The sequence below is a fragment of the Spermophilus citellus genome (genome assembly GCF_964194105.1).
Source record: "Spermophilus citellus genome assembly, chromosome: 2".
Classification (NCBI taxonomy): domain Eukaryota; kingdom Metazoa; phylum Chordata; class Mammalia; order Rodentia; family Sciuridae; genus Spermophilus; species Spermophilus citellus.
In genome coordinates, this window is record NC_138183.1 from 6,995,711 (window position 1) to 7,023,689 (window position 27,979).

At 52.7% G+C, this 27,979-nt stretch overlaps 1 protein-coding gene across 6 annotated transcripts; it reads right to left on the bottom strand.

Moving 5' to 3' along the window:
- Positions 1-565: 565 nt before the first annotated feature.
- LRRC8A (leucine rich repeat containing 8 VRAC subunit A) lies at positions 566-27,587 on the bottom strand. 6 transcript variants are annotated; one of them, XM_081265596.1, is made up of 4 exons: positions 27,448-27,587; positions 24,386-24,491; positions 7,272-9,436; positions 566-2,432 (listed from the first exon to the last, which is right to left on the bottom strand). In XM_081265596.1, the coding sequence occupies exons 3-4, from the start codon at positions 9,426-9,428 to the stop codon at positions 2,157-2,159; spliced, it is 2,433 nt and encodes an 810-aa protein (XP_081121722.1). In that variant the 5' UTR covers positions 9,429-9,436; positions 24,386-24,491; positions 27,448-27,587; the 3' UTR covers positions 566-2,156. The 6 variants fall into 6 exon arrangements, 3 of the variants coding, with proteins under 3 accessions (XP_081121722.1, XP_081121723.1, XP_081121724.1); XR_014018702.1 differs by lacking the exons at positions 566-2,432; positions 7,272-9,436 and adding exons at positions 14,110-14,185; positions 22,948-23,109; XM_081265597.1 differs by lacking the exon at positions 24,386-24,491 and having other exon boundaries at positions 27,448-27,579.
- Between the last annotated feature and the right edge of the window lie 392 nt (positions 27,588-27,979).

Below are 27,979 nucleotides of genomic sequence, written 5' to 3' on the forward strand. Positions count from 1 at the left end.
AAAAAATTCTCTCTCTCTTAAAAAAAAAAAGAATAAACAAATAAAATAAAAAGGGCTGGGGATGTGGCTCAGTGGTGAAGCATCCCTGGTACCAAAAAAGAAAAAGAACCCTGGGGATTTGCTGTTGGGACCACAAGGGACCTTGGAGAGCACAGAATGGAAATGCCCATCACACAGATGGAGACATAGAGGCCACAGGAAGGGACTCTCCACCACTATGCATGGGATGATTGAGCTGTGAGAAGGACCCTGGACTACTGGCCCCCATTCTGGTGGCCTCTCCTACTCCACAACTATCAACACTCATAAGGGCTTACACCACAGGCAACTGGGAGGGCAGAGAACATGCTGGCAGGGGGACCCTTGCCAGGGCCACACCTGGCACCTACGGGAGCCCCATTCAGCTCAGAACCTCCAGAAACTGCCCTGAAGGAGCTCCCGACTTCACGGAGCAGTAAGATGAGTGAAGCTGACCATTCTGTGGGTACCCAACAAATGGTCCCTCGAGCCCAGCAGGCTTCAGACATGAGGGAAGGGCCCCCATTACATGGAGACCTCCAGAGGCTACTTTGTGTTATAGATTTATTTGATATTTGATCTGAGTCTACAATCAGACCCACAGGTAACGGACTGCTTCATGGTTGTCAGAGGCTAGTGTGCATTATTTGTGAGGATTACATCCAATGACACGACGCAGAAAACACAGACAGACATAATCATTAAGACGAGAGACGCTAAAAGGTGCCTTAGTGTCCATGTGATTGATCTAAGGCGGGGACCCTTCTAGAGGGGGGACCAAGTGATTGCTCTAAAGTGAGTGTCCCCCCACCAGGCAAGCCAGGCACCGGACAGAAACTGGTGTGCAGCCAGACCTGGGTGTTGCCCTCCCAGCAGTGACGCCCGTGCCCGCCCACCTCGATATGTCTGCTCTTCATGAAGGACCAGGTGGTGATGGGGCCAACGTAAGCAGCACAGGTGAGTGGTGGCACTGAGCAGACCATGACAGTGGGGGACAGATCGGGGCTAAGTAGCTCCCTGGGCGCCTGGTACTGTGCGTGGAGGGGTGGGTGGCGGACGGGGTGCAGCACCGTTCATTTGGGGACCGGCCAAGCCGAGTCTCCTCCCTTCCTGGCAGCCCCAGAATGTTCCTTTTGGCTGACAGCCACAGAAATGAGCGCCTGCCAAGACCCATGGAGGAGAAAGAAAACAAGACACCAAAAAAACCCCCGAAAACAAACAGGAGGGGAGAGGGACAAACAGAACTCTTGGCCAAGGTCACAACAGACTCGGAAGACACCCTGCACCCCACACCCCGGAGGAAGGAAATGCAGTTCAATGTCTTGCTGCCTTGCTCAAGGGAAACTGCCACCTACCTGAGACTCCAACTCACTGGCCCTTAGTGTTTTTTTTTTTTTTTTTTCTGTTTTTTTTTTTCTTTTTAATACCCAAACCATCAATTTTCAAAGCTTAGAAAATAAAACAACAACAAAAACATTCATTTGACTTAAAAAAAAAAAAAATCTGAAACGCCACAAAAACGGATGAGGAGAACCCAGGCCTGGCCTTCTGCCGCGGCCCGCTCTCCACAGGCCCTGCTGCCAGAGCTCAGTCGGCACCGCTGGGCACTGTCCTGCAGCTGTTCATCCTGGACCATTCTGCCCAAGTCTGGATGGGCATCCGATGCTGGTGGCATCACCCAGAAAGAAAAAGGGGAAACACCACCCAGCGTTCCTTAAATACTTCCCGTGGAGCTGAACTTTCTCGGGAATGTCTAAGTTATCTAGAGGAAGAAGATGGGAGGTGGAGAAAAATAAATACCAAGAGCTAGGTTGGTGTCCCTGGACCTCTGGTGTCTACCAGACTCTGAGGCAGAGGTGGCCTCAAAGGAGGAGACCCTGTTGTCCAATACTGCGCTCTGAGACCGACTCGGTCTCTGGCTTCCCCGACAGGCGCCTGCCCTGGCGAGGCATGAGGCTCAGGGAGAAGAGGGGCCAGCCCCTCGGATACTGTCCTCTGGCCCTGGCCCAGCTCACACCGGCCCCAGGCTCCGCCTGGCTAGGTCTGGGCTGGCTGTCCAGAAGTCCTGGGAGGGACAGGGTGGCCCGCCCGGCCTGAGGACTCGCGGGGGTCCCACTGTTGACTGCTCCTCCGGCCACTCAGGCCTGCTCCTTGTCGGCCCTCCAGAGCCGCTCCTTGACTTCGGGTGGCAGCGTGTTGAACAGGTCCTCCTCCACCACCAGGCCGCTGCGCTTGAGCAGCGGGCACTCGCCCAGCTCCACTGGCAGGCACTCTAGCCGGTTGCCCCGTAGCTCGATCTGCGCCAGGTTGGTCAGCTCGCCCACCCTCGAGGGCAGGGACTGCAGCACGTTGTTGCCCAGATGCAGGGCCCGCAGCTTCCGGCACTGGAAGAGCTCCGGGGGGAGCACCTCGATCTGGAGGAAGAGCAGAAGGCCAGAGTGAGGTGTGTGCAGCCAGGACGGGACCCCTGGCTTTCCCTCCCTGCGGACACCTTCCCTGATCCCTACTGCAGCTCCCCAGGAGCCTGGCACCAGCAGTGTGGCTAACACGTTCCTGTACATTAGTCTCTGCCCTGCAGTCACCTTCTTCATGAATCCTTCCCTGACTTTCTGGGTCTCCTGGCACTCCTGCGCCCCCTTCACAGCACTAATTCTTCCACCTGTCACTCCTGGATGGTGGGCTCTAAAAGGGCAGAGCTGGGTCTGTCTTGCGCTCTAGGAGGCATATGACGCTGGCAGCCACTGCCTGCTCCATCGTGTCTCAGGGCTCTCCAGGAGCGAGGCTGTTGGTGCTGCCTGGCTTGATAACAATTATGAACGCAGCGCAGCATGCTAAGGACATCAGCCCCTGAAATCTGAGACCTGGGGAGGTTCACTGAAACTGACAGGAATCCCAGCGAGGTCACTTCTTCCTGGTCCTGTTTCTTCACGTATCAAGTCTCAGCAAGGACAGGGGTGCCGGAGCCCAGTTCTGGCCATTGGGAACCCCCTCCTCCTGGATCGGCCGCTCCCGCATGCAGCTCACCACAGAGCAGGCTCACTCTGAGCATGGATGCCATGAACTCTGATCCCCAGAGCCACTGCAAACGCGCTTCCCATTGTACTGATGGACTAACGCGGCCCCTGGAGAAACTCACTTGCCCGAGGTTCTGCAGGAGGTGGAAGAGCCAGGACTTGAAGCTGGCTTGACAGCCACACTCTGTTGACTGTCCACACTGATGGCAGAGCTGAGTAAAGGGCAGGGCCAGAGTAGAGCCATGCTGTGCATGCGGGCATGCTCCCTGCCCTTCCGTGCCCAATCAGCTGACAGTGGTCCTCACTGATCTGGTCTAAAGCATCCTCCTTCACAGGAGGGGCTGGAGGCAGGAGCAGGAGGCCTGGGTCCCACTTGCAAGTGAGCACAGAGGAGAGGCTGCTCTATCACTTTTCCCATTTTCCTTCTGAGGAGACTGAGGCCTGCAGAGGTGAAGGGCAACTTGTCCGAGGTTGCAGGGCCATAAAGGATCTGAGAGGATGTAGGCCGTGCTTCCTCCCACTCCCACCCCACCCCACATCCCTATTCTGTGAAATATGGCACTCAGTTATGGTGGGCCTCGGTATCCCCATTTGTAAAATGCAGGATCTGGATTAGAAGTGCCTCTCAGCTTGGACATTCTGAGGCTGAGGACCTTTTGGCAGTCTGGAATCTCTGGCCACTTGTGGAGGACTCCAGTTCCCAGTGAGCAACTCGGCCTTCTCAGCAAGGCAAGTGTGGGTGGCTGAGCTAAGGCCAGGCCATAAGGGGCACTATGGGGGTCTCTAAGGAGACTCCTGGCCTGAGTACTCACAATTGTCCCTGTTGTGCCCAATGGTCAGAAATGGGTGGGTGGCTTCAAGGACTGGAAGTTAGGGATATGAAGGGCAGAGGGCAAGGGAAGTGGGCTCTGTAGGACCAAGGAACCAGAGCATCCCCAGGGCCCACCTCTGATGATGGTCAGGACAGCGAAATAGGCTCTGCCTAGTCAGCGTGGCTCCAGAGTGCCCTCCCTGAAAGTTCCCCCTTCCAGAAGCCCCTGCCTCCTGCCACTGCACTCCCCCAGAGCCTCCAGCAAAGAGGAGGTACTTTTAGTAGTTCAGCTCCCCACCACAGCCACACCTGTCCTTTGCACTGTCCCTGATCCCCTGAAGGCTTGAAGTCACTTCTCATCACTCCCAGTCCTACCATTCCTGCCTCCTCAGACACCCCAGTGCCTCCCTCATCAGCGCTGAAATGGCCCCAGGTCTACCTGGTCTTCAGACTCTGCCAGCAGCCTTCAGGGACTCTCCCTGGCTCCCTGGCTCTACGACCTTCTCAACCAACCACTTGGAGAGATGCTGTCTTAGCCTACATGATCCAGCTCCTGCCCCCTCCCCCTCTACCCTGGACTACCACTAACATGGTTCCCACCCGCAGCCCTGCATCTGCTCTCCATCTGCAGACTCCTCATGTACTGGGGGCCACATGTGCTGGCCCGACCTTCCTCTTCTACCATCCAACCCCAAAGCTGGAGGCAGACTCCTGTTCTCTTTTAGTGACCACATCAAGGAACCCTCTTCATCCACAAGCATAGAATAGATGAATTCTTGATCTTTAGGCTGGCATGTCTCAGAAGTCCTAGACCCCTGACACAGGTCACACCTTTGCCTCTCATCCAAGGTCCTGTCTCAACAATCTTCCATCTACCAGCCAGTTGAGTGAGACCTCAAGCTGCCCAGGCTCCCTGCCCCACAATCCTACCTCCAAATCCATCCATGTCTCTGTCCCTAGCAATATCGGCCAGTACAAGCCCATCCATTCACAAACCATGCCCCTACCAGGAGCGAAAATAACCCCTTTAGGGGCTGGGACTGCAGCTCAGTGGTAGAGCACATGCACAGCCTGTAAGGCCCTGGGACTGAACCGCAGCATCCAGAAACCTTGTAACCTTGCTAATAGCAAGCAGGCTCACCCTTCTCATCCCTGCCACCAGCGAGAACTCAAGCACTGAACACAAGAGCTGACATCTCTGCAGACATGGCTTATGGGCCAGACATAAAACAAAGACCCTGAAACTGGAGTGGAAGACAGGATCTTCCTAGGGGCTGGGGCACAGCCCACCTCTGCCCTCAGGGCAAAGTCCACATTCCAGGGCAGCTGACCTCGCTGCACCTTCTAGTCTGACCTTACTGACTCTCCCTTTCCTCTTCACCTGACCACCTCCCTCCTTGTCCTTCTGGAGCAGGTGACGTGCCCCTCCCTCCAAAAGGACAGGGATCCACAATCCCTAGCGGAACCCTAGCTATGCTTCATGCCAACTGCCCGGTTCCCTTTGGCACTGGTCATCCCAGCACCCCCTCCCTAGCTGGACTCTAGCAGTGCTCAGCAAACACCTGCCTGTGGAGAGGTATTCATTAGTATGAGTACAGCCTGAGAAAATAGCACCCAAGGGCCCAAGCGGGGCCACACCCACCCCTGCTGCCCCACCAGTCCATAGTGCTCACAGGATCCAGGGAGCCTGAGTAGGAAGGAGTCTGACCCAGGCCTTGGCCTAAAAGGAGAGGCCTGCCTGCCCACCTACTGTTGGCCCAAGAAACCCCTTTTCTCTATAAAGGCCTCTGGCGCTCTAGGAGGTGGGGACAGGACGTGATTAAGCAGTGTGCTAAACTGGGTGTCCAGAGGGTCTCCTTCCTCAGGGACAGCAGGCCTCCGCCAACTCCTTTCCTGAGATGACCTCAGTCAACAGGCATGACACCGACAGAGGAGCCTGATGTGAGGAGATGGGGGTGGGGACTGGGCTCTCACATAAGACGTGAGGTGGAAGCCTGGTCAATTCCAGGAGCAGGAGGCACACAGTGAGGCACGAATACTGTGCCCTGGGGAAGCCACCCAGTATCCCCTCCTCACATTACGCAAGGTGCTGGGTTTCTGATGCTTCCCAAACGTGGTCTCCCACGAGACTCCAATTCTGATCAGCAGGCCTGTGCTTTCCACAATGGTGAAGCACCTGCGTGGACCCTTGCCCTGTATTCTCATACACTCGAGTCATAATTTGGGGGAGTCATAATTTGGGGGAGGGAGACAGGATCTGTCATGATTCCTATGACACAGAGGAGGCAGGCTGGTTTTTAGGAAAAGGCAGGGAAGAGAGGAGGAAGGCTGCTGAGTGGCAGCAGTCTGGGCCAGGAACCCCTGCCACCTGTCTGAGTGATGCTGGAGAAACTGTGCTCCTCCCAGAGCAGGGAGAAGCAGACAGAGGCATTTCAGGGCTCAGCACCCTCTGCCCTCGGTGTCCAAGGACGCTGGAGAGATCCTATCAGGAGAACCAGCAGTGCTGGTGGAGAATGGAGTGCTCACCCAGAGCAGCGCAGACACAGCAAGTGTTCAGCAGGCCAGCAAAGGCTGCATTAGGGCCACTGCTGTGACAAGCACAGAGTAGTAAGCAGCAGAAGGGTCTCCCCACCCCGGGCTCAGGCTTCTACCACCACCCACGTCGCTGCAAAAATCTCTACCTCAAAGAAGGCCCAGGAAGCCCCACAGTACCCTGCCCTCAATCCTGCCTGTCTGTCTCCATCAAGGGACCCCCAAGCCCAAGGGTGGGGTTGTCCTAGCCAGGCAAGGAACTGGAGCAAGGAAGCCACCAGTCCCAAGGGTGTTGCCTCCCATACAGCCAGCTCCCAGAGGTCTGCACAATTTCCTTTTTTTGGAAAGGTGGGTAGTGACAACCATCTAAGCCCAACTCTGAGGTTCACTATCCCTAATGCAGAGGGGAGATGGGTGTGAGGAATACTGGGAGCTGCAGAAACCATCTCAGCCAGGATAGCCACTCAGTTTCTGTCCTAGACTGGTCCCCTGGCTGCCAATCCAGCTGGGGACAAGCTGAGAAGACACCACAAGCTTCAGGCTAAGTTCTGCCTCCTACCACTCGGCCCCATTCACATCCCTTCCTACAAGAAACCCAGCTTGAGGTCACCTTGGGGACACACCCTGCCAGGCCACACCACCTCTCCTGGCAGGAAAACTCTGCATCATTCTATGGCAAAGGCAGGTTTTTTTCCCAAACCCATGGGTCTGATTCAGCAGGTCTCAGAGGTGGCCTGGGAGTCTGAATCTTAAACAGCTCCCTCCTGGGTGGTTCTGGGAACCATAGGTGAGGACTCCAAACTGAGAAGCACCAATGGTCCTGAGACGCTGGGAATTCTGAGCACCCATCATGGGCCACCCCAGCACACACATGGCACCATGGCCAGGCCACTCACCCGATTGGCCGTGACAGCCAGATTCTGAAGGTTCTGCAGGAGGCCAATGTCGGCGGGGAGGAAGGTCAGATTGTTGTGGCTGAGATCCAGGTAGCGCAGCTTGCGGCAGTAGAAGAGCTGGGTGGGAATTTTCTCAATCTTGTTCCGGTTTAGGTAGAGGCGCTCGAGGTTGGTGAGGTTGCCAATCTGGATGGGGATGTAGGCGATGTGGTTGTACCACAGCTTAAGGCAGGTGAGGCGGTGCAGATGCTGGAAGCTGATGATCTCCTCAATGGTCTTCAGGTTGTTGTCCTTGAGGTCGATCTCCTGCAGGTTGTGGAGGCTGAAGATGGAGTGGGGGATACGCTCCAGGTCACAGCGGATCAGCTCTAGCTCGGTCAGGTTTACCATCTTCTTGAGGCTGTTGAGGACAATGAGCTTGGTGCCCTCGTTATTGATGGACAGCTTCTGCAGGTGCACACCTACGTCCGTGACCACCTGTGGCAGCTTGCTCAGGTTGCTCTTGAGCCGAAGCACCTTGAGGCGCTTTAGCTCCCGCAGCCCATCGATGACGATGTAGCGGTTGTTCTCAGCACTCAGGTTGCCGGTCAGGTGCAGCTCCTCCAGTGTCTTCAGGCTATAGATCCACAGCGGGATCTCCTTGATGTCGGTGAACTTGATGTGCAGTGCCCGCAGGTTCTCACGCAGGAAGGCCAGGGCAGGGGCCTCGATCTTGGCTGCTGTGTGGTACAACCACAGCTCCTTAAGGCCCGTGAGCTGGGCGATGCTGGGTGGGATGGTCACGTCGGGAATCAGCTCCAGCTTCAGGACCTCTAGCTCGACCAGGTCAAACACAGTGTCCGGGATGCCGCTGAGCATGAACAGGTGTAGCTCCAGCTTGTCTTGTGCGTTTTTGGTGAGCCGCTGGCGCAGCTTGTCCAGTGTCCACTCGTTGTTAAGATTCAGCTGCCGAAGCTTGTTCTCACTAACCTCTGAAAGGAAGACAGCGAAGCGCTTCGAGTAGAGCGGGTCATACTGGTCGATGAGGTGCAGCATGAAGGCAAAGTCGTTCTTAACATCTGGGATGTCACTGTAGCTGCTCTCCTCGCGGATCGACTCGAATGAGTACTTCTTAAGGGAGCGGCGCAGCATCCACCACAGTGTGTACATGCAGATGAGGCCGTAGAAGATGACTAGGCTGATGTAGAAGGACGCCAGGATCTTGAACAGTGTGGCCAGAGGATGTGCACACCGGTAGGTACGGTAGCCCGTGAGGCTCTCAATGTCCACGGTGCAGTCCACGTCAAACTTGATGTTGTGCACATAGTAGACAGTATAGCAGATGATGAGGATGAACTTGATCACCTTGATGATGGTCTGCCGCATGTAGAGGCGGTAAACGATGTCCCCCTCCTCCACGTGGGTCCGAAACTTCTTCACCTTCTCAAACAGCGCCTTGGCCTGCTCCCCCTCCTTCTTGTCCAGCACGCCCGTCTCTGAGCGGTCCACAATGCCCTGCTCTATCCGTGACTTGGTCCGCTGCAGCATAGGCACAGTGGCCTCCACGTCCTCACTGACTGTCGACGACTTCTTGTCCATGGAACCATTCATCTTGCTGAAGGCAGGCTTGGGGTCACTCTCTTCCACCACTGTCTCTGAAAGGGCCCTTGTAGTCCAAGGTGAATCAAAGCACTTGAGCAAGATAGACACAAAGTGCTCCAGCTTGGAGCTTGTGCGTGGGAACTTAAACCAGAAGTTGCTGCAGGCCAGGAAGATGAGGGTGTGCAGGAGCACGAGGTAGGGGAAGTACTTGGCGAACCAATGCAGGCGGTTCTCATAGCAGACGGCGTCCACGTAGTTGTACTGGTGGCGGTCCAGGTCATACTTGATGCCCGTGGGGCCCGTGTCAGGGGTTGGCAAGATTGTAGAGTTGGGGTAGGTGGGCTCTGGGCTGGGGGCTGTCCAGCCCCGGAATGAATCATTGCAGGAATCCTTGGTGACCCACTTACAAGGCAGGCAGATCATCTTGTCCTGGGTGACTTGCAGCGTCCCACCAAAGACAGCAATCATCAGCATGACAATAGAGATGTAGTCAGTGAACACGTCCCACCAGGGCTTCAGGATCCGATATGCTGGTTGTGTGTCCGCAAAGTAGCGCAGCTCCGTCACTGGAATCATGGTTCAACCTGAAAGGGACCCAGGAGGGTCAGGGTAAAAGTATCACCACTGTACAGATTTCTACCTCACTTCTACCTGGGAGTCACAGCCCAGCCCTTCCAGAGGTGGCCTCCATCAGGCCTTCTACAGAAGCCATGTGGTCACTTGTTAGCTGGAAAACTACCATAGGGGGGCAGTCTCTCCATTTCACAGGAAGATGGTAGACTACAAGGTTAGGGCCACCTCCACAGATCACTGCCTGCCTCCTGGTCCCCCTACAATCTATTTGGAGTTCTGAGAATCCCTGTTTGGAGGCCATTCATTTAATAATTAAAGGGGCTTGTTTAAAATTCCCAGGAACTCGAAACCAGCTGCTGGGAAGCAGAAGTTGCCTGAAGAAAGCAAAATGCAGAGGGGGCTTATCAAGAACTCACTTTTTTTTTTGGTACCAGGGATTGAACCCAAAGTTGCTTAACCACTGAGCCATGTCCCCATGCAGCCCAGTCTCTAGGGTGTGCAGGGACAGGGAGGCGGCAGAAGGCAAGCAGCCCAGGACCCTGAGTGAGGGAGGTAGCATCTGGGCACTTAACAGAGGTGGCAAGGGTCGTAGCAATGCTGAGGGCACTGGGCAAGCCACTCCCATGCAGGCTCTGCGGGCTCCCTCTGATGTCCCAAGGCAGGGCCTCTTTTGCCCCATTATTTGGATGTGGGAGCAAAGGCTTAGGGAAACAGTCACCTGTCCAACGTCACTCTGCTAGTCACCCTATGGCGTGGCAGGTCTGCCTTTCCAGGTGAACTCAGGTCCTCATTGTGGGGACTTGCCCCCTCTTGCCTAGGGCTCAAACACCCAAGTGGTGCCTGACTCAGGCAATGCTCATAGAAACCAGGCCCAGGTGTCCAGCTTCCCCCACTCCGGAACTCCCAGAGCTCAGGTCACCTTGGGGCCAGTAGACACTTCCACCGCCCTGGGTCTCCTGGTGAAGCTTGGATTTGTGGGCCAGGGAGCACACCCACCCCACAGGAAGGCCCCAGCCCTCTAATGACCAGCTGGCTCCACACACCACCCACACTCCTAGGAAAGAGGGGACTCTGGGCGGACAAAGGCCTGCTGAGTCACACAGCTGGCCTCCAGCTGAGACAGCCAGTACAGCCCTCCTTCCTGGCTCCCTGAGGCCTCATCCAGGGCAGGCTGAAGACTGGGGACTGGAAGGGAGGAGTGACGAAGAGGAGGGCCCCAGGGCCTGCCCTAAGAGCAGGAAAGAGGCTGGCAGGGACCAACCAGGAGTCGGCATTTATGGCCGGGGGCAGCTTCTGACCAGGCAGGATGTGGCTTTGATACAACAATACTCCCCTCACTTTCTGAGGGGGAGTGGGTATGTCAACTAATGCAGAACATCCAGCCCCCTCTGCCCTGGTGAGAAGGAAGTGTGCACAGCTTTAGTGCATTCAGGGAGGCTGGGGCTCGAGGGGTAGGGCAGGAAGCAGCCCAGCCATTCCAATCTTTCTGACACCCTCCCCCATCTCAAGGCACACTAGACTCTACTTAGGCCTTGGCTAGGTCCTGTGGGGACAACTAGTGCTCAGGGTATGGTCCCCACCTTAGCATCCTCTGGCAGAGTGAACATGTGTGGTGAGGACAGAGGGTGCACAGGCTGAGAGGCAGGGCCCGGGGCAGCCACAGAGCCAAGAAGGACCAGGCTGGAGGTGGAACAGGCTGGAGGATGCAGAGATGCAGAGGCAGGACCTGGGGCGATCAGAGCCAAGAACCCCTAGGACGGAGGCCAGTGTGGGTCTGACCCAGCAGTGCCTAGGCATGCCCTGCTGCAGTGACACCTAGAGGGGTCACTCCCTGGCTGGACCTGTCCTGCCTCCTCACCTCTGCTGTGCAGCTCTGGACAAGTTGTTGCCCCTCCCTGAAGGCATTTTGGAGGAGGCCTAGAAAGAAGGTACTGACACCAAATCTAGGGATTCAGTTCCTAGGGGTGTCGAGGAAAAAAGAGGCACCCCCCATGGAGGCAGCCAGGTGGAGTGGTTCCTGCTGTGTGTGAAGCCAGTACCAAGGTGGGACCAGGGCTCTGCTGGGAGGCCCTTCACTGGCCTGTGGCTTCAGGTCCTTCCTGTATATAACGGACTCACAGGACTCCACCTTCTCATTCCCCAGGCCGGGCCAGATGATCACTGAGCGCAGGAGTCTGCAGCAGACACTGGGTAACTCAACAAATGAGAAGTGCTCCCAGAGAGCGACCAACTGAAAGGCGGCAGGGAGGGGAGCCCAGGAAGGGCGTGGGTCTGGGTGTGGGGAGGAGGGCAGCAGTTTCAGGTAGGTGTGGCCTGGGAGTCAGCCAGGCTCTGGGCCCCTCCTTCTTCCTGCCGCGGGAAGGCATGGAGTCACAACATGGGGAGTGCGGGGCAGTGAAAGACACACCCAGGAGCCAGGTGTGTAAGATGACTCAACACCTACAGTTAAAGCGGCTCCCCATTCAGAGACTGAGGCTCCCCATTCAGAGACTTGAGACTTGGGGCCCAGCCCAGAATCCTCATAAGCCAAGGGCATCCATTGTTTTTCTCAACTGGTTTTATACTGTGGTGAAATACACATACCATAAATTCCCCATCATACCCACGTTAGTGTCTGGGTCAGTGGCTGGGTAGTGAGTAGGAGGTGGGGAGCAGACAGATGGGGGAATGACACCCGCAGTGTGTCAATGAGAAGTGTGTGGAGAGCTCAGGAAGGACATCTAGGAAGGAAAGCCACTAGGGAGGGCTCCCAGACACCTGGGGAAGAGCCAGGCGGGTGGGGCCTGGCACACAGTAGGTGGGCAAGAAGCCACCAGAACCGTACAGGGCCTTTTCGATGGAATGCAGAAGCTCATTTTGTACTGCAGTGTGGGAAAATGTGAGAGCCAGAATACTAAGGGACATAAGCTCATGATGCCTAGACCCTTGGCCAACATTCCTACACAATGGGGAAGGTTCCTCTTCAAGTGAGCTAGACGGAAGCCTAAAATGAAACCTTGTATTTTTAACCAGCATACATTACCTACATGATTGAAAAATAAAACAGGGGGCCAGGCACAGTGGTGCGTGCCTGTAATCCATCCGGCAGCTCTGGAGAACAAGGAACGAGGATTATGGGTTCAAAGCCAGCCTCAGCAACTTAGCGAAGCCCTAAGCAACTCAGTGAGACCCTTCTCTAAATAAAAAATATATAAAAGGACTGGGGATGTAGCTCAGTAGTTAAGCACCTCTGGGTTCAATCCCCAGTATCAAAAATAATAACACAGGGGGCTCGAGGGTGTAGCTCAGTGGTAAGAGCACTTGCTTGGATGTGCCAGGCACTGTGTTCAAATTCTAGCACTGGAAAAAGAAAAAGTATGTAATGTTAAATACATATAACCTTATAACTGTAAAACATGAAAAAAAAAAAAACAGGGCTCAGGCGTGGAGATCTGATGTTCTTTGTAATTTTGAGCTACAGGTTTTAGAAGGCAATATGAAGACAGGTCAGGCTAGGTCTCTGCTCCAAAGATAGGGGAATTTGGAGAATTCCCTGAATCCTAAATACAGGACAAAGATCAAAGGGTTTAAAATTGGGGCTGGTGAGAAAAGACAATAAGGAAGTGAAGTGTGCCTTGCTGTGCTACTGGCTGCAATCTAGCTGTTTTTCCTATTTCCAGAATAGATTGGTGTTGGATGTCACTGCCCCAGGGTCAGGGATTAACCACAAATGGGAGACTCCCGGACACAACCAGGGGACTGTGGGCAAGAGACCACCAAAAGCAGGAGGGGAGGCTGGGAAGTCTGGGGGACAGGGACCTTTTCAGGGGCATGCCACCTCCCTGGTGTGCAGCAGAGAGTGCAGAAGGTGGAGCAGGGGTTGCTAGAGTGCACAGAGCCCTGGGAGGAGAGGGGATGGGAAGGAGGACAGCCAGTGCCTGGGAATGACTCCAGCACAAAAGGTCAGTCACAGGGACTTTGATCAAAGTGAACAAAAACCTGGGAAAGCCAGATGTGGTGGTTGGTGATTTGTCAAATATTTACCAGCTGACGGAATGCCACACAGCAACAAGCACACACCAGCTAAAGACACTTGATGACCCTAGGAGAGGTCCACTCTCCTAACTACATCAAGCAGGCAACAAAACCGTGCACGGGGATCCTCTACCACACAACGCACACACTCCACCCAAGCTCTCTTGGAGTGAGGTGAGATGCTCTTTTTTTTTGGTGGGGGGGGGTACCAGGGATTGAATTCAGGAGCACTCAATCATTGAGCCACATTCCCAGTCCTATTTCTTTTTTTCAGTTGTACATGGACATAATAACGTTATTTTATTTTTTATGTGGTGCTGATAATCAAACCCAGTGCCTTACACATGCTAGGCAAGTGCTCTACCACTGAGCCACAACCCCAGCACTCCCCAGCCCTTTTTATATTTGGTTTTGAAACAGGGTCTCACTAAGTTGCTTAGAGCCTTGCTAAGTTGCTGAGGCTGGCTTTGAACTTGTGATCCTACTGCCTCAACAAGCATCCCCCAACAACCTTTAGGATTATAGGCATGCACCACCACACCCAGCTGAGATGCTCTTTACAATGCTTCTCACATCCCAAATTTACCTCTTTTATTATTATTATTATTATAACTACAGGCATATGGTATTCAGGCAATTAAGAAAAAAGTTTTTTTTCTTACTTGTTTTTTTTTGTGGTGCTGGGGATGGAACCCAAGGTCTCATGCATGCCAGGCAAGTGCTCCACCACAAAGCCACACCCCAGCCTGAAAAAAGTTAAAAAAAAAAAAATCATGATTTCAAGGGATCAAGAATATAAGATAATTTGGAAAAGTAATAGGGGAAGAAACACCAGATACTGAAACTTACCAAAAACCTATCAGAATTCAAACAATGTGGTGCTGATGTGGGGACAGATGTATGGACCCAAAGAACAGAAGAGAGCTTTGAAACCATCCATCACATTTCTGGAAACAGATGTGTCATGTTGGCTGTGCAGATCAGGGGAAAGAAGGGGCATAACGAGCAGTGCCAGCTCTCAGGGGGGAACATGAGAAAGCACAGTCCCAGCTCCTTCCTGCCCCAAAATAAATCTCAATGAATTAAAGACCTAAAGCAAAACCTGAGAATGCTGAGGTGCCAGGGATGCAGTTCAGTGGCAGAGCACTTGCCGACTTTGTGCGAGGCCTGGGGTTCCATCCCAGTACTGAAGGGGAAAACAAACAAACAACAACAACAACAAAAAAACTAAAGAAAATTAAAAATCTAAAGGACTATCTTACTTAGTATAGTAAAGACAGGAAAGAATTTCTTAGCACAAATGTGCAATTCCTCATTCGGTGAGATTGGATTACATAACCCCAACACCACAAATAAACAAATATATCAAACTAAAACATGCACATCAAAGAACATAACAATAAACAGATGGAAAGAAGGGAGGAGGTATTTCCAATGTGTGCATACAAAGAATTAATACCAGTTAACGCCTAGGAACAGACAAAGCAGACTATTCAATGGGAGGAAACAGCAAGACACATGGATAGGCGATTCATAGGGAAAAGTACAAATGGAAATCAGTGCACAGAACGATTCTTCACCTCATTAGTGGTCAAAGAACATAAACCGAAACAATCAGATACCCAGGCGAGACCATTATATTCCCTCAGTCTGACACAAACACTGAACTCCTAGCTGAAGAGTCAGGACGCATAAAGCCTATAGCCCAGCAGTCTGCTGGAGCGAAGCATCCTAGAGAGTCTGCCTTACACACACATACACACACATACACACACACACACACACACACACACACACACACACACACACACACAAAATGAGAACTACCCACAAGGATGCTCAATGGAGTTGTTTATAAAAGCAAAACACCAGCAGCAATCTAAACTCATTGACAGGAGAAAGGCTAAATTGCTCTATTCATATAATGAAATGTTTTGAATCAATTAAAATTATGAACTAGAGCTGCATGTATTAACAGGGACAAACCTCAAAAACAATGCTGAACCAAAACACAAGTCAGAAAACGATATATAATATAAGCTTTGTGGGGGTTTGGGGGGGGTTTGGGGATGAAACCCAGGGGCACTCTAACACTGAACTATAACCTTGGCCTTGTATAAAAACTTGGGACCAGATTTTTAAGTTGCCCAGGCTGGCCTTGAACTTGTGATCCTCCTGCTTCAGTAGCAGGCCATGTGCCACATGTGCCCAGCATCTTTACACTTTTCTATGTGCTTGAGCTATGACATCACACAATGCTTACCCAAACAATCACCTATTTCTAGCCCCTTATGGCTGGTCCTCTCCCAACCCTTGCAGGTGAGAAGGCCCCACAAGCAGCCACAGCCACTATGCTGATCACCAGGGCAGTAGACACAGTTCCTCTGCCAGGCTGCCCACCCTCGCTCCTCTTCTACTCATGGGGCACCCCCTTGCCTGGTCCTGCCATGCCCCCAGGGAAGACGCAGAAGTGCCTGAGAGGCAGGCCAGACAGATCCTTGCTGTAAGGCCACACGGGCATGTGAGAAGAGCAGGACCAGATCCCGCAGAAGGACTGGGGCATGCTTGTTCCTGGAGGGTCAAATGAGGAACCCAGAGAGCCTCCATCCTTCCCTCAGTGGCAAGTGGCTCTGGGGAAGGGCAAAGAGTAAGGGCTTTGGAGTTGGGGACAAGTGGATTCAAATCCAGCTCCAGCTCCAGCATGAAATAATTCATGACCCCAGATTATTTAGCCCCAAGCCTCTACTTTTGCAACTTTAATAATAACGGTTCTGTATGCAGTGACACAAATGATGTCCAAGATATATTAAGCTAAAAAAATTCCCAGCTGGGCTGGGTTGTGGCTCAGCGGCAGAGCACTTGCCTAGCACGTGCAAACCCCTGGGTTCGATCCTCAGCACCACATAAAATAAACAAATAAAATAAAGATACTGTGTTCAACTACAACTAAAAAATAAAAAAAAATAAAAAATAAAAAATAAAAATTTCCCAGCTACTCAGGAGCTGAGGCAGGAGGATCATGAGTTTGAGACCAGCCTAGGCAATTTAGTAAGTAAGATCCTGTATGAAAATAAAATGAAAAGAGCTGGAGTATAGCTCGGTGGTACAGTTTCGTGAGTTCAATCCCCAGAACCAAAAAAAAAAAAAAAAAAAAACAGCTGAGAACACCTAAAATGTATGATCTGGGAAAGCCAGTCACGAAAGGACAAATACTGCAGGATTCTGCAGTGAGGTACATAGAGGGTCATTCACAGAGAAGGAAGAAGAGCAGGTTATTCACAGGAAGCAGAAGGCAGGTAGGGAATGGGAAGACAGCATATAGTGGGGACAGAGTTCCTGTTTTGCAAGCTTATAGGTTGTGGAAAAGGATGGTGGTGCACACCTATAAACCCAGCAGCTCCTGAGGCTGAGGCAGAAGGATCTCAAGTTCACAGCCAGCCTCATCAATGGCAAGGTACTAAGCAACTCAGTGAGACCCTGTCTCTAAATAAAATACAAAATAGGGCTGGGGATGTGGCTCAGTGGATGAGTGCCCCTGAGTTCAATTACTGGTACCCAAAAAAAGAAAAGTGGTGAGAACAACAGGAATGTACGTATGGCCACTCCCCATGCACTGAAACATGGCTAAGATGAGAAGTGCTATGTGCATTTCACCATAATAAAAACAATTAAAAAGAATAGGACTCCATTCTTGTTTTAAAATTCTGTCAGTAAAAATCTCATTACTGAAGTGAAGTTAGCCAATCCCAAAAAAACAAATGCCGAATGTTTTCTCTGATATAAGGGGGGTGACTCAAAGTGGGGTAGGGAGGGAGAGCAGGGGAGGAGATTACCTCTAGATAGGGAATAGGGGTGGGAGGGGAAGAGAGGGAGATGGGGAATAACTATGATGGTGGAAGGAGATGGTCATCATTATACAAAATACTTGTTTGAAGATGTGAATTTGGTGTCAACATACCTTATATACAAACAGAGATATGATAAATTGTGGTATAAAAGTATATTAAGAATTGTAATGCAGGGGCTGGGTTGTGGCCCAGAGGTAGAGTGCTCGCTCGCACGTGTGAGACCCTGAGTTTGATCCTCAGCACCACATAAAAATAAATAAACAAACTAGATATATATATATATATATATATATAAAAGATTTAGCTGTAAAAAAAAAGAATTATAATGCAAAAAAAATCAATAAGAGAGTTCATGTATAATGGCATAATTTGCCGTGAACATACTTTATATACACAGTTATGAAAAATTGTGCTGTGAATAGATAATTATGAATGTAATGCATTCCACTATTGTCATGTATGAAAGAAATAAATTTTTAAAAAATCTCATTACTGTTCATACAGAAAAATCTGGACAGCTATACATAAATTATATGTGGTGAAATCTGTGGGTAGGTAAGATCATAGGGTTATCTATGTTACATATTCTTCTATTATTAAAATAGGGCATGTTTGTGAGCAGAAAAAATACTTGGAAGAAATCAGAAGAACTTCTCAACATGTGGTTTATGAGATGTGAGAAAAAGGTCAGTCTGAGCGTCCTGCCCTGCCTTGCCCTGCCCTGCCCTGGAGTTGGGGGCCACTCCACAGGTCACTGCATGCTCGCCACATGAGAGCAACACACAGGGAAGGGGAGAGCTCAGACCTCGAAGCTGGACTGAAGTGGCCACTCAAATACCAACTCCAGCACTTCCTCAACAAGGCCACAGAGTCCCAGCTCTAAGATGGGACCATTCCAGCATAAGATGAGTAATTGTGAGAATAAGGATGAGGGAAAATACTGCATGTCAACTGGACACCTGGCACAGTGAGAGGCTCACTGTGGTTCCACAGCCCCACCTGCCATCACAGAAGAACCCTCCCAGAATTCAGTGGGGATAGAACTAGGTGAGGGCTCAGCCACAGCACCAGTATCTCTGAGAAGAGGCCAGCCTACCCAGAGAGCCCCAGGACCTCTTGGTCTCTTCTTTGCTCAGGATCCCAAGAAAGGACCAAGGGTGGAGAACTGGCCATCTGCTCTCAAAACCAGTCCTTGAGCATCTACCCCAGTCGACACAGTTGATCCCTCTTTTCTTTCTTACTATGATGCCCATATTGGTCCAAAGACCTGGGCTTAAGCGATCCTCCTGCCTCAGCCTACAGAGCTGCTAAGACTACAGGCATCACAGACAGTTTCAATTTCCTTTTGATGCTTCTTACAGAGAAGAATAAACAACAACAACAAAAACAACACGTAGTGGGGTAAGTGGAGCATTCCAGTAATCCTGAGACAAAAGGATTGAAAATGAGGCCAGTCTCAGCAATTTAGCAAGACCCTGTCTCAAAAATTAAAAAGTTAAGAACAGGCTGAGGATGTGCCTCAATGGTTAAGTGCCCCTGGGATGAATCCCTAGTACCAAAAAAACAAACAAAAAAATGAAAAGGGTTGGAGATGTGGCTCAGTGGCTGAGTGCCCTGGGTTCAAGTCTCAGTACCCAAAACAAACAAACAAACAAAATGCTGCCACTTTTGTCCTCAAGGAGACCACCCAAGCATGTCCCAGACCCCACATGGGCCAGCAGAGATTTGGGCAGCTCCCACACTTGGGAGGCAGTGGGTAGACAGGGCACAGAGAGCCTTTTGTTAAAGCACAAACAGGGCTGAAGGGAAAGCTTCCCAGGCAGGAGGCTGGTGCCCCTCCCCTCGCATAGACAGGACCGTCCCTCCAGTTCTCTCCCAGGAAAGGGCTGTTCCTGAGAGGCCCCAAGAAGACACTGAGTAGCTGGTCCTGTGGGGTAGGGGGCCCTCCAGGCCTGTGAATCTGCTCCAGCCTTGTTCTGCCTCCAATCTGAAAGCCAGGAGCGGGAGGAGAGGTCTCACACTCCCCTGCACACACAGCCCTCAGCTACCCAAGAACAGAGCACTACCCTCCAGGCCCCACACTCTCTGGGTAGACCAGGCTGCAGGCTAGGGTGCTTCAGGCTGGGGACTTACCCTGCACAGAAGGGCACACCCTGACTTCCTGGGGAAGTCCCAGGCGAACAAGTGTCAGCTCCAAACTGCTCTCACATTTGGGCTGGGCTTCCCAAACAGGTTCCTCCTCATGCAAACTTGCCAAGGCAGAATCTGCCTTCTGCCTGCTGAAGGGTGACAGGTGAGGAACATCCCCTCAACGTTCCCCCATTAACAACCCAAGCCAGGACACAGGGAGCACCAGGTCCAGCCTAGGCTCAGGGCCTGTCTTTACCCTGTGCAGAGCACTGCCTGAATCTTAGCTCCCACTCTCCTGGCAGACCAGCAAGGTGGCTCCCCTGCTCACCAACGTGACCTTGGGAAAGTCACTTCGCCTCACAGGGTCTGGTAAAATGGGCTTACATGTCTACTCCCTGGAGTTATGGTGCAGACTAAACAAAGCAGTTCCTGTAAAGCTTTTGGACTGTGTCTGCCATATAGTCAGACTAATTTTTGCTGATGTTGACATTATTTTGTTTGTTGTTTGTTTATTTGAGAGCTTGTTCGGATGTTCTAGCAGGGGAGCACAGCTACTCATATACCCTTACCGAAGAATGGGCCTCCTCTATCGCGGAAGGTCGTCCTCTTTGACATAGCATGCAGCTTTGGGAGGGACGCACAAGGAGCGGTAAGGAAGGAAGGGGACATCGCCTAGCCAGCCAGATCAGCCGAATGTCTGTTTATTTGAGAGAGGATCCCCCTATGTTGTTCAGACATGTGCACTCAAGCGATCCTCCTGCCTCAGCCGCCTAGGTCACTGGTATACACAAAGACAACACTGCCTTCACAGTGAAATCTGAGATCCAGAAAAGTGAAGTCACCTGCCCTAGGCCACACAGCTGGAAGTTAGTGGGAAGAAATATCCTAGATTTGACATGCAAATGTGCCAAACTGCTTCTGAGGCAAGCAGGTGTCCTGGCCTATAGGGGCCCTTAGAGATGCTATTCCTGGGATGAGACTGCTTTACCTGAGTGGCACGTGGAAACAAGGTCTTTGCAGGAACCCCCAGCAGGCCACACTCAGATGCCTCTTGCCTTTCAGGTGTTAAGGAAAGGAGCCCAGCATTGGGTCGGGGCCCCTGGGCGCTAAGGGGTCCTGAAGGCAATTATGACTTGCTATGAACACCAACACTGCCTTCCAAGACCAGCTGTGAAGCATGGGCATAAGCACTCTGGACAGGCTGCAGATGCAGGGTCTGCTGAAATCCCAGGGAACCAGGCACTGTCCAGCCCCAGGTGGGCCAGGAAAAGGACTGAGGGTCTGGCCAAAGGTGAGCTGTCTACTATCCCACTCTCAGGACTGTAGGGGAGTTGCCTCCAGGGGGCCAGTTGGGAGATGCAAGATGCCCCTGCAGGGCAAGAGTCCTACTCCATGTTACTTTCACTGCTTAAGGCAGCACATTTGTCATGCTGATGGTCAGAGGGTGCAGGTTTAGCAGGTGACTTGTGAAAGCTATGGAATTTTACAGCCACTTTTATTCCACTGGAGTGTCACTCCAGGCGTGAGGCAAAGTTGCAGCAGGCAATTTAATTTTGAGGTTTTGCGCCTCAAGAGACATTTAGATGTACAGAAATTGCTGCAAGACACAAGATACAGAAGAAATGCTCCAGGAGAGACAGCAGGGAACACTTGTGGCTGGGAGTAATAAGTCCTAGAAACCTCAGTCCCACAAACCTTCAACAAGGGAAGGTTAAGCTCCCTGACTCCTGCACACACACACGCGCGCGCGCACACACACACACACATAAACACACAGTCACTAAAAAGCAAATGTCCAATCCCAGTCTTAGGGGAAGTTTAGCCCTGCTCCCCAAAAGGTAGGGGTGTGGGTGGCAGATGACCTCATTCACCAAGGATGGGAACCAGGGCTGGAAGAATGGCCCCTGCCAGCATCCCCACTACAGCCTGCAGACTATTAGTCTGACCACTCCGGGAGCTTCTGCTAAGTATATTCCTGGTCCAGCCCTCCTGACTCATTCCAGATATCTGGGGGTTGGCTAGGAGACACAGAACTTTAAATAAGGTCCCTGGGTGACTCTGAAAGACCCCGAAAAGCCCAAGACCATACAGAAAAAGAAGCAATGTTGGGGAATAGAAGGAGCACAGGCTGCCTAGCCATGCAGACCTGCACTTGAGTCCCAGCTTCGCCATGTACAAATTGCACACCTTGGGGCCAGAGATCTCATCCCTCTGACCCTTGGTCTCCTTGACTGTCAAATGGTAAAAGTACCTCAAATGCAAGGCTGGAGAAAGGACAAGGTGGGAAGGTGCATGCAGTGACCCTGCACACCACTCAGCACTCATGAAGTGGCACTAAGGATGATCATGGGAAGTGAAGATGTTACTACTGGAGGGAAGAGAATTTGGAGACCACCAGCATCATCTATAGGATGCTCTGCCAGGCAGGGCCTTCTGGGAGGGAAACACTGCTGGGGATGACAGGAGGATGAGACACAGGAGAGGGTAGGGCAGGACAGGGAGCCTGAGAAAACTGCCAGGTGAGGCAGACAACAGGGCTTCCAACAAAGACCTCATCCCCAGCTGGATCCTGACAAACTGCAGTCTCCAGATTCCACAGATTGAGGCTGCTGGGCCTGAAAACTCTCCTTGCAGAACCAATCCCAAAGTTATCTATGTCCCCAAAGAGATTCTTTTTTTTTTTTTTTTTTGGAGGAGGTATTAGGGATTGAATTTAGGGGCACTCAACCACTGAGCCATATCCCCAGCCCTTTTTTGTATTTTACATAAAAGACAGGGTCTCACTGAGTTGCTTATCATCTTATGTTGCTGAGGCTGGCTTTGAACTCAAAATCCTCCTGCCTCAGCCTCTCAAGCAGCTGGGATTATAAGCATGCACCACCGTGCCTGGCCCCAAAGAGATTCTTTAGAATCTGATCCTAGGATGGAACCCCCTCTCCTCACCTGGGCATACTCAGAAATAAAACTAGAAAGGAGCATTCTAACAGGACCAAGACCAAAATAAACCACAAGTAATACAAGGGTAACTGAGTCAGCACCTGCCTGTTTCTGAAGGTCCAGAAAGAGCCAAACTAAGGCATGTGGAACGACTCCCACAACACTCACTGGTGTCCTCAAAACCCCAACCTGGGCTGCACCTTAGGCAGACAAAAAGCCAGTTAGTCAAACCTTTGAGCCCAGACCATGTTGCTCCCTGCAAGCTGTCCCTGGCACCCAGGAGGAATTCTGACCTCACAGAAGTAGGACCCACTGCTTCCTGCTCATGGCTGCCCTACAAGAGACTCCACCTCAGGCCTCCCCTCTCCAGGGACAGAGTTCCTCAAAACCAACAGGAAACTCCTACAGGGCAGGGCCCAGCTTTGCTGACCTTGTCCCAATAAACAGGAGAGTGACCAGCACCACACACAAGGCATTCTCCACCTCCCTCTGCTACTATAAATGCCCAGACAGAAAACTAGAAGGCCAGCACCACCTAGGGAAGGGCACTGAGGATGGTGGTGCCAGACGCCCCTTATGCAAGCTAGACTCACCAGATCTGTCTACCTCTAGTGTCAGAAAGGGGGTCAGTGGTTGCCATTCCAGGAAACAGAAGCAAGCTGCAAATCAGCAGCTCGAGCAGGATCTGATTCTTGTGAAAGTCAGCACACAGTAGAAATGGCCGAGGAAGGCTTTACTTCTCTCCTTTTCCACTGCTGAAGATGCAGACCGGGAGAGGCTCATAAAAATCCAAAAAGTAAAGAAACATACAAGCCCATGCTATACTTTAGTTACTACCAAAAAAGCCCTAAGATAACTATTTCTCTTAAAGTTCAGGCTGGGAGGCTGGGGCCTTCCTTCAGGAAACACTGAGGTGGGCATGGAGGCAGGGAGGCTCAGGCAAGAACTAAGGACCTGGCCCAGGACTGCAGGCTCTTGTTCCGAGTCTAGGTCCTTGCCTTCCTCCCAGCGGCTTTGGGCATGCTGCTTCCTCACTCAAGGCTGCCTCCACATCTGTAAAGAGGGGGCAATGGCCACTGTCCAGGCGTCTGCAAATGATCACATGTAATCCCTTGCATGGATGGGCTCTGCAAATTGCCCAGCAGTTCCTGCCCACATAGCTATGGCCAGGGACGACTTTTTGGGGACACACATTCTGCTAAGGGTCTTCTCAACGTCAGCACAGCTAACCCTCGAAACTTTCTAAAGGAATTAGGCATTAAGCTTATCCTCTTTTAAAAAGATGAGAAAACTGAGGCTCAGAGAGGTTCAATGACAGCCCCAGCCACTTGGCAGCTGAGAGTCAAGGCCAGGTGTGACTACAGGTCAGATCCTCACAGGCTCCTGCCTTGAGAACTCTTTTCCAAAGCATAGGCCAAGCAACACCAGGCCCTGTGGACATCTATGTGATCAAGTAAGAGTAGGGCTGGTAGGCTGCTATCAGGGGCAAAGTACTTTTCTCGCATATGTGAAGCCCTGGGTTCCATTCCCAGTTCCCCAAAAGAAAAGACAAAAAAAAAAAAAAAAAGACCCCAACCAAAAAAATCAAGTAGGAAACCCACATTGCTGGCTCTGTCTCAGACTCATTCTGCTCAGCTCAATAAAGTCAAGGCTGTGAGAAGTTCCACAACAAGCACAACAAGTCCTTGTTTCTCAGAATTATCTAACCACTGAGACCAAAGAGCCTGGTGTTCCAGGGAATACACCTTGGGAAATATGTCATGTGGCAGCATTGTCAGCAACCACACTGATAAGATGGGGGTGGGGGGAGCAGAGGGTCAGCACACTGGCATTCACAGAGCACAGCAACCAGACACTGCTGAGCTGGCTACTGGGGCAGGAGGAGGGACAGCAGACAATTCTGTCTTCTGCCACCACTGTCTGGGAATCCCCGGGCCTATAGTGAGGAACCCAAAGGACCATGGAGACGGAGATGCTGCCCTCTGCTCTGGGCTGGGACAGGCAGCTGAGGGAGACTGCCGCGGGCCTTACCCCAAGACTCCTCTGCTATCTGCGCTTCGGCTGGCGGCGCTGAGGCTGGCTCACGTGTGCCTGGGCAGGGTCCTGGCATTCCTCTCGCTCCATGGACGCTGCCTCCCTAGGAGGAAGCGAGAGCTGCTGTGAGCAGGCGTTTGTGTCACTATCAGAGCTACCTGCCAAGCTGACAACGTTTCTGGAGAGCCAGGTAGTGCCAAGGTCTGGGCTGGGCTCCGGGGAAGACAGGAACTACCTAGCCATGGCGTCTCAGGCACACAACTAGGTCGTCCAAGAAGATACCAAGTTAGCAACACCTAGAAGGCCCAGGGCTCTGCTGGGGAGAATCCAGGAGATACACGACACCAGCTAGAGGAGTGGGGTCAGGGGAGGCTTTTTGGAGGACTGCTGGGGAGAGGCTGAGATGGGAGGGGTGGGAAAGGAGCACTCAGGGCAAGAGTCACACCACAGGCCTGACTGCAGGAGAGAAAAGGTGCCATCTACAAAATGCTAGATGCTCCTCCCTACCTAGCTCTATCTTCTGGGGAAGTGTTGAGACAAGAAATACAAGTGGGTAAGATGGGCCAGCAGACTCCAACTCAATCAGAAAGCACAAACATCATCCATCATTCAGACTGCACAGTGCCATCGACTACACACCCAGCACTCTGCTCAGAACTGTTCACAAGTGAACAAGACAGGGTGAAAAGAAGTAGGAAGAAGTATGGGCACTACTCTAGGCTCAGGGGGTAGCAATGAGGAGACAGAACTGGGCATGTGGCCAAAGTATGAGCATGAGTTAGTTCGGGAGCTGAGGAAAGACTCAGGACCTGAAGGCACTAAGGAGGCACTGTGGAACAGTTCAATAGCTTGTGCCAACAAAAATTTGTCACACCTACTTGGTTCCAGGTGATGTTCTGGGAGTACAGAGGCAAAGGGGGCATCAAACTTCACCTCAAGCAAGATCTAACATTGTGAAGTTTGAGTCACAGCCACAGGGAGACGCAACAATCCAGTAAGGCCACAGAGGTAACCTTAGCCATCCAGCCATCCTAGAGCCACCAAGACACAGAGGCCATCCAGGCCCCTCTGCCAGTCCCACACTCCTCAGCAAGGATGGGGACATGGCTGACAGTGGGAAGGAGAGTCATTTGCCCATGGCAAAGCTGGTACAAGAACCTGGGCCTCTGGACTACCTGATTCTTCTAGTCCCTCCTACCAGGAAGCATTCCCTGACCATCCTGCATCCTCACTCAGCCAACTCCTCCTTCTCTGTGCTCCTTGGTGATATTTCTACTATAATATTGGCCAGTGTCTCCCTGTCTGTCTCCTCCCAGACTGCAGCTCTGAGGAGGCAGGGACCATATCTTCCTAAGGACAGTTCCACATAAACGACAGAATGAGTCAGGGATGGAAGGGTAGATGTGGGGTTCCACGTCCATTCCACCTGAGTCCCCATCAATCTGTCAGGCTGTGCCTCAGTGTCCCCAGGTGAAAAGCAAGACCTACCTCCATTGTCAGGACAGGGATTCAAGAACCAGGCTGATTCTCTCCTTCCAGTTCCTACAGATGAGGCCCAGACCACAGCAGGCAGCAAACCAAGCCCCTGCCACCTCCCTGAGAGTCCTGACTCACTGGGACATTCCTCAGGCGCCCCAACTGTCCAGAAAGGCTACTCAGTGTTTGCAAAGGAAAATTCTTCCCAGTGGGCATGCCCAAGGCACAGAGGGCAAACCCCATCTGCTGAGTCCCAAGAAGAAGTGACAAACACTACCTGTGCCCCTGCTCTGTGCACTAAGGTGCCAGGAAGAAAGAGCTCAGCAGACTCCATCCCAAGCAAGGTCTAAGATAGGGAAGCAGGGCTGCTCAGACTCAGTAGAAGCATCTCTACAATAGCAGGTCCCCCAGCACAGGTCAGCTATCCTTGCCTCCTTGGGCAGCCTCAGAAAGGGGACCTTCATGGAGGCTACACCCGTGTGACCCAGTCACTGGCCCTGCCCAGAGCCTAGGAACACATGCCCACTCCCCCACCCCCAGCCTCTACACGGGAGTAAAACCGATGGCCCACCTCCTGTCCCTTCCAACAGTGTTCACTGCCAGGGGCTAAAGATACTACTCATAGAAAGGACAGAAGAGGTCCAGGGAACCTTCATCTCTCCAAACCCCTCCTCCACGACTTAGCCCCCAGTTCCCTCCTCACCAAGCTCTCTCCCTGCTCTCCTGTCCTCAAAAGACACCCCCGGGTTGGGAAGGGGAAGAAGTGCCAGGAGAAGCGTGGCTCACCAGACCCACCCTGTGCTGACAGCCCAGTCCCCTTCAGGAAGAGATTATCACACAACCCCCAAACCCATGACTCCTTCCCAAAAAAGGCAATAAGTGCCTCAACCCAGGACCAGCTGGGTCTTGGTTCACTCCTGCTGGGAACCAAGGGCAAGGGCCGGCCAACACCATAGCAGACTCACCAAGAACCCACAACCCCAAGCCGTGCTCCCTCTCCCAGGACCAACAGCGCTGCGTCTCTGCCCACCTAGACCCTGGCCAGGCCGGGCCTCACTAGACGTGGCTCTTCCGACCCGCTGGATGCACCGGGCAGGACAGGGGCCGGGGTCTCCCGGGAACCCCAGCCCACACCGGTACCGAGAGCCCAGCCAGGGATCCTGCCCCCAGGTCAGGGCACTGGCCCCGCATGACCAAGAGCAGCGAGCGTCCGAGGGGAGAGGACGCGCCGCGGAACCCAGCCCAGGACAGCTGCGGGAAGGGGAGCGTGTGCGCAGAGGCCATCCGGGGACCGGGGATGACACGGGGACCTGGGGAGCCGGCGGAAACTCTGGGTAAGAGCGCGCAGCGGGCTCGGGGTGCTGGCAGGGGGCTCGCGCGCCGCGGCTCCAGCGAGAGGGTGGGGCCCTGCGTCCCAGGACCTGGACCCCGCAGAGAGGCCCAACCAAGCGGCCGCGGGACGCGGGGTAGACAACCCGGAGGGCAGAGCCCCAGCTGCCCCGGGGGAGGGGGCGGGCGGGGGCGCGTGAGAGTGGGCGGCCAAGGTGACAGCTCTCGTCCCCGGCCCCACGCGACCCACTCACCTGGGCTCGGCGCGCCCGACCCCGCAGCAGGCCACCCCCGCCCTCGCCGTCCAATCCCGCCGCCGGCCGCCGCGATCCTCCGGCGCCTCCTTTTGTTTGTCCCTCACTGCACCACTCAGTCTCCTCCGCCCCGGAAATGACGTCACCGCTAGGCGCGAACGCCGCGCTCAGGGTATCGCCATGTTTATGAAGGAGCTGGGCCTCACACTACTCTCGATACCGCGCATGCGCCAAGTTCCTTGCGGGTGTAAGTAGCGGTTCGGGCTCCGCCTACTTAAAGGGACAGGAACTGTTGCAACCTCTGGGATGAGCTGAGAGACTAACGGTGAAGTACTGAAACGGAGGTGAGTAGCCTGTTCTCAGCTAGAGTGACTCGAGGTCGGCGGCGAGTTGGGGAATACTTATTAAGGAATCCGAGCTTGATAATGCCAGAGCGCTTGATGCGTTGTTCCCGGGGTATGCGGAGTGGCTGCCACCAAAGATTGAGGTGCGAGTGGGAACGATTTGTGCGCGCTGTCCGCAGACGCTCGCT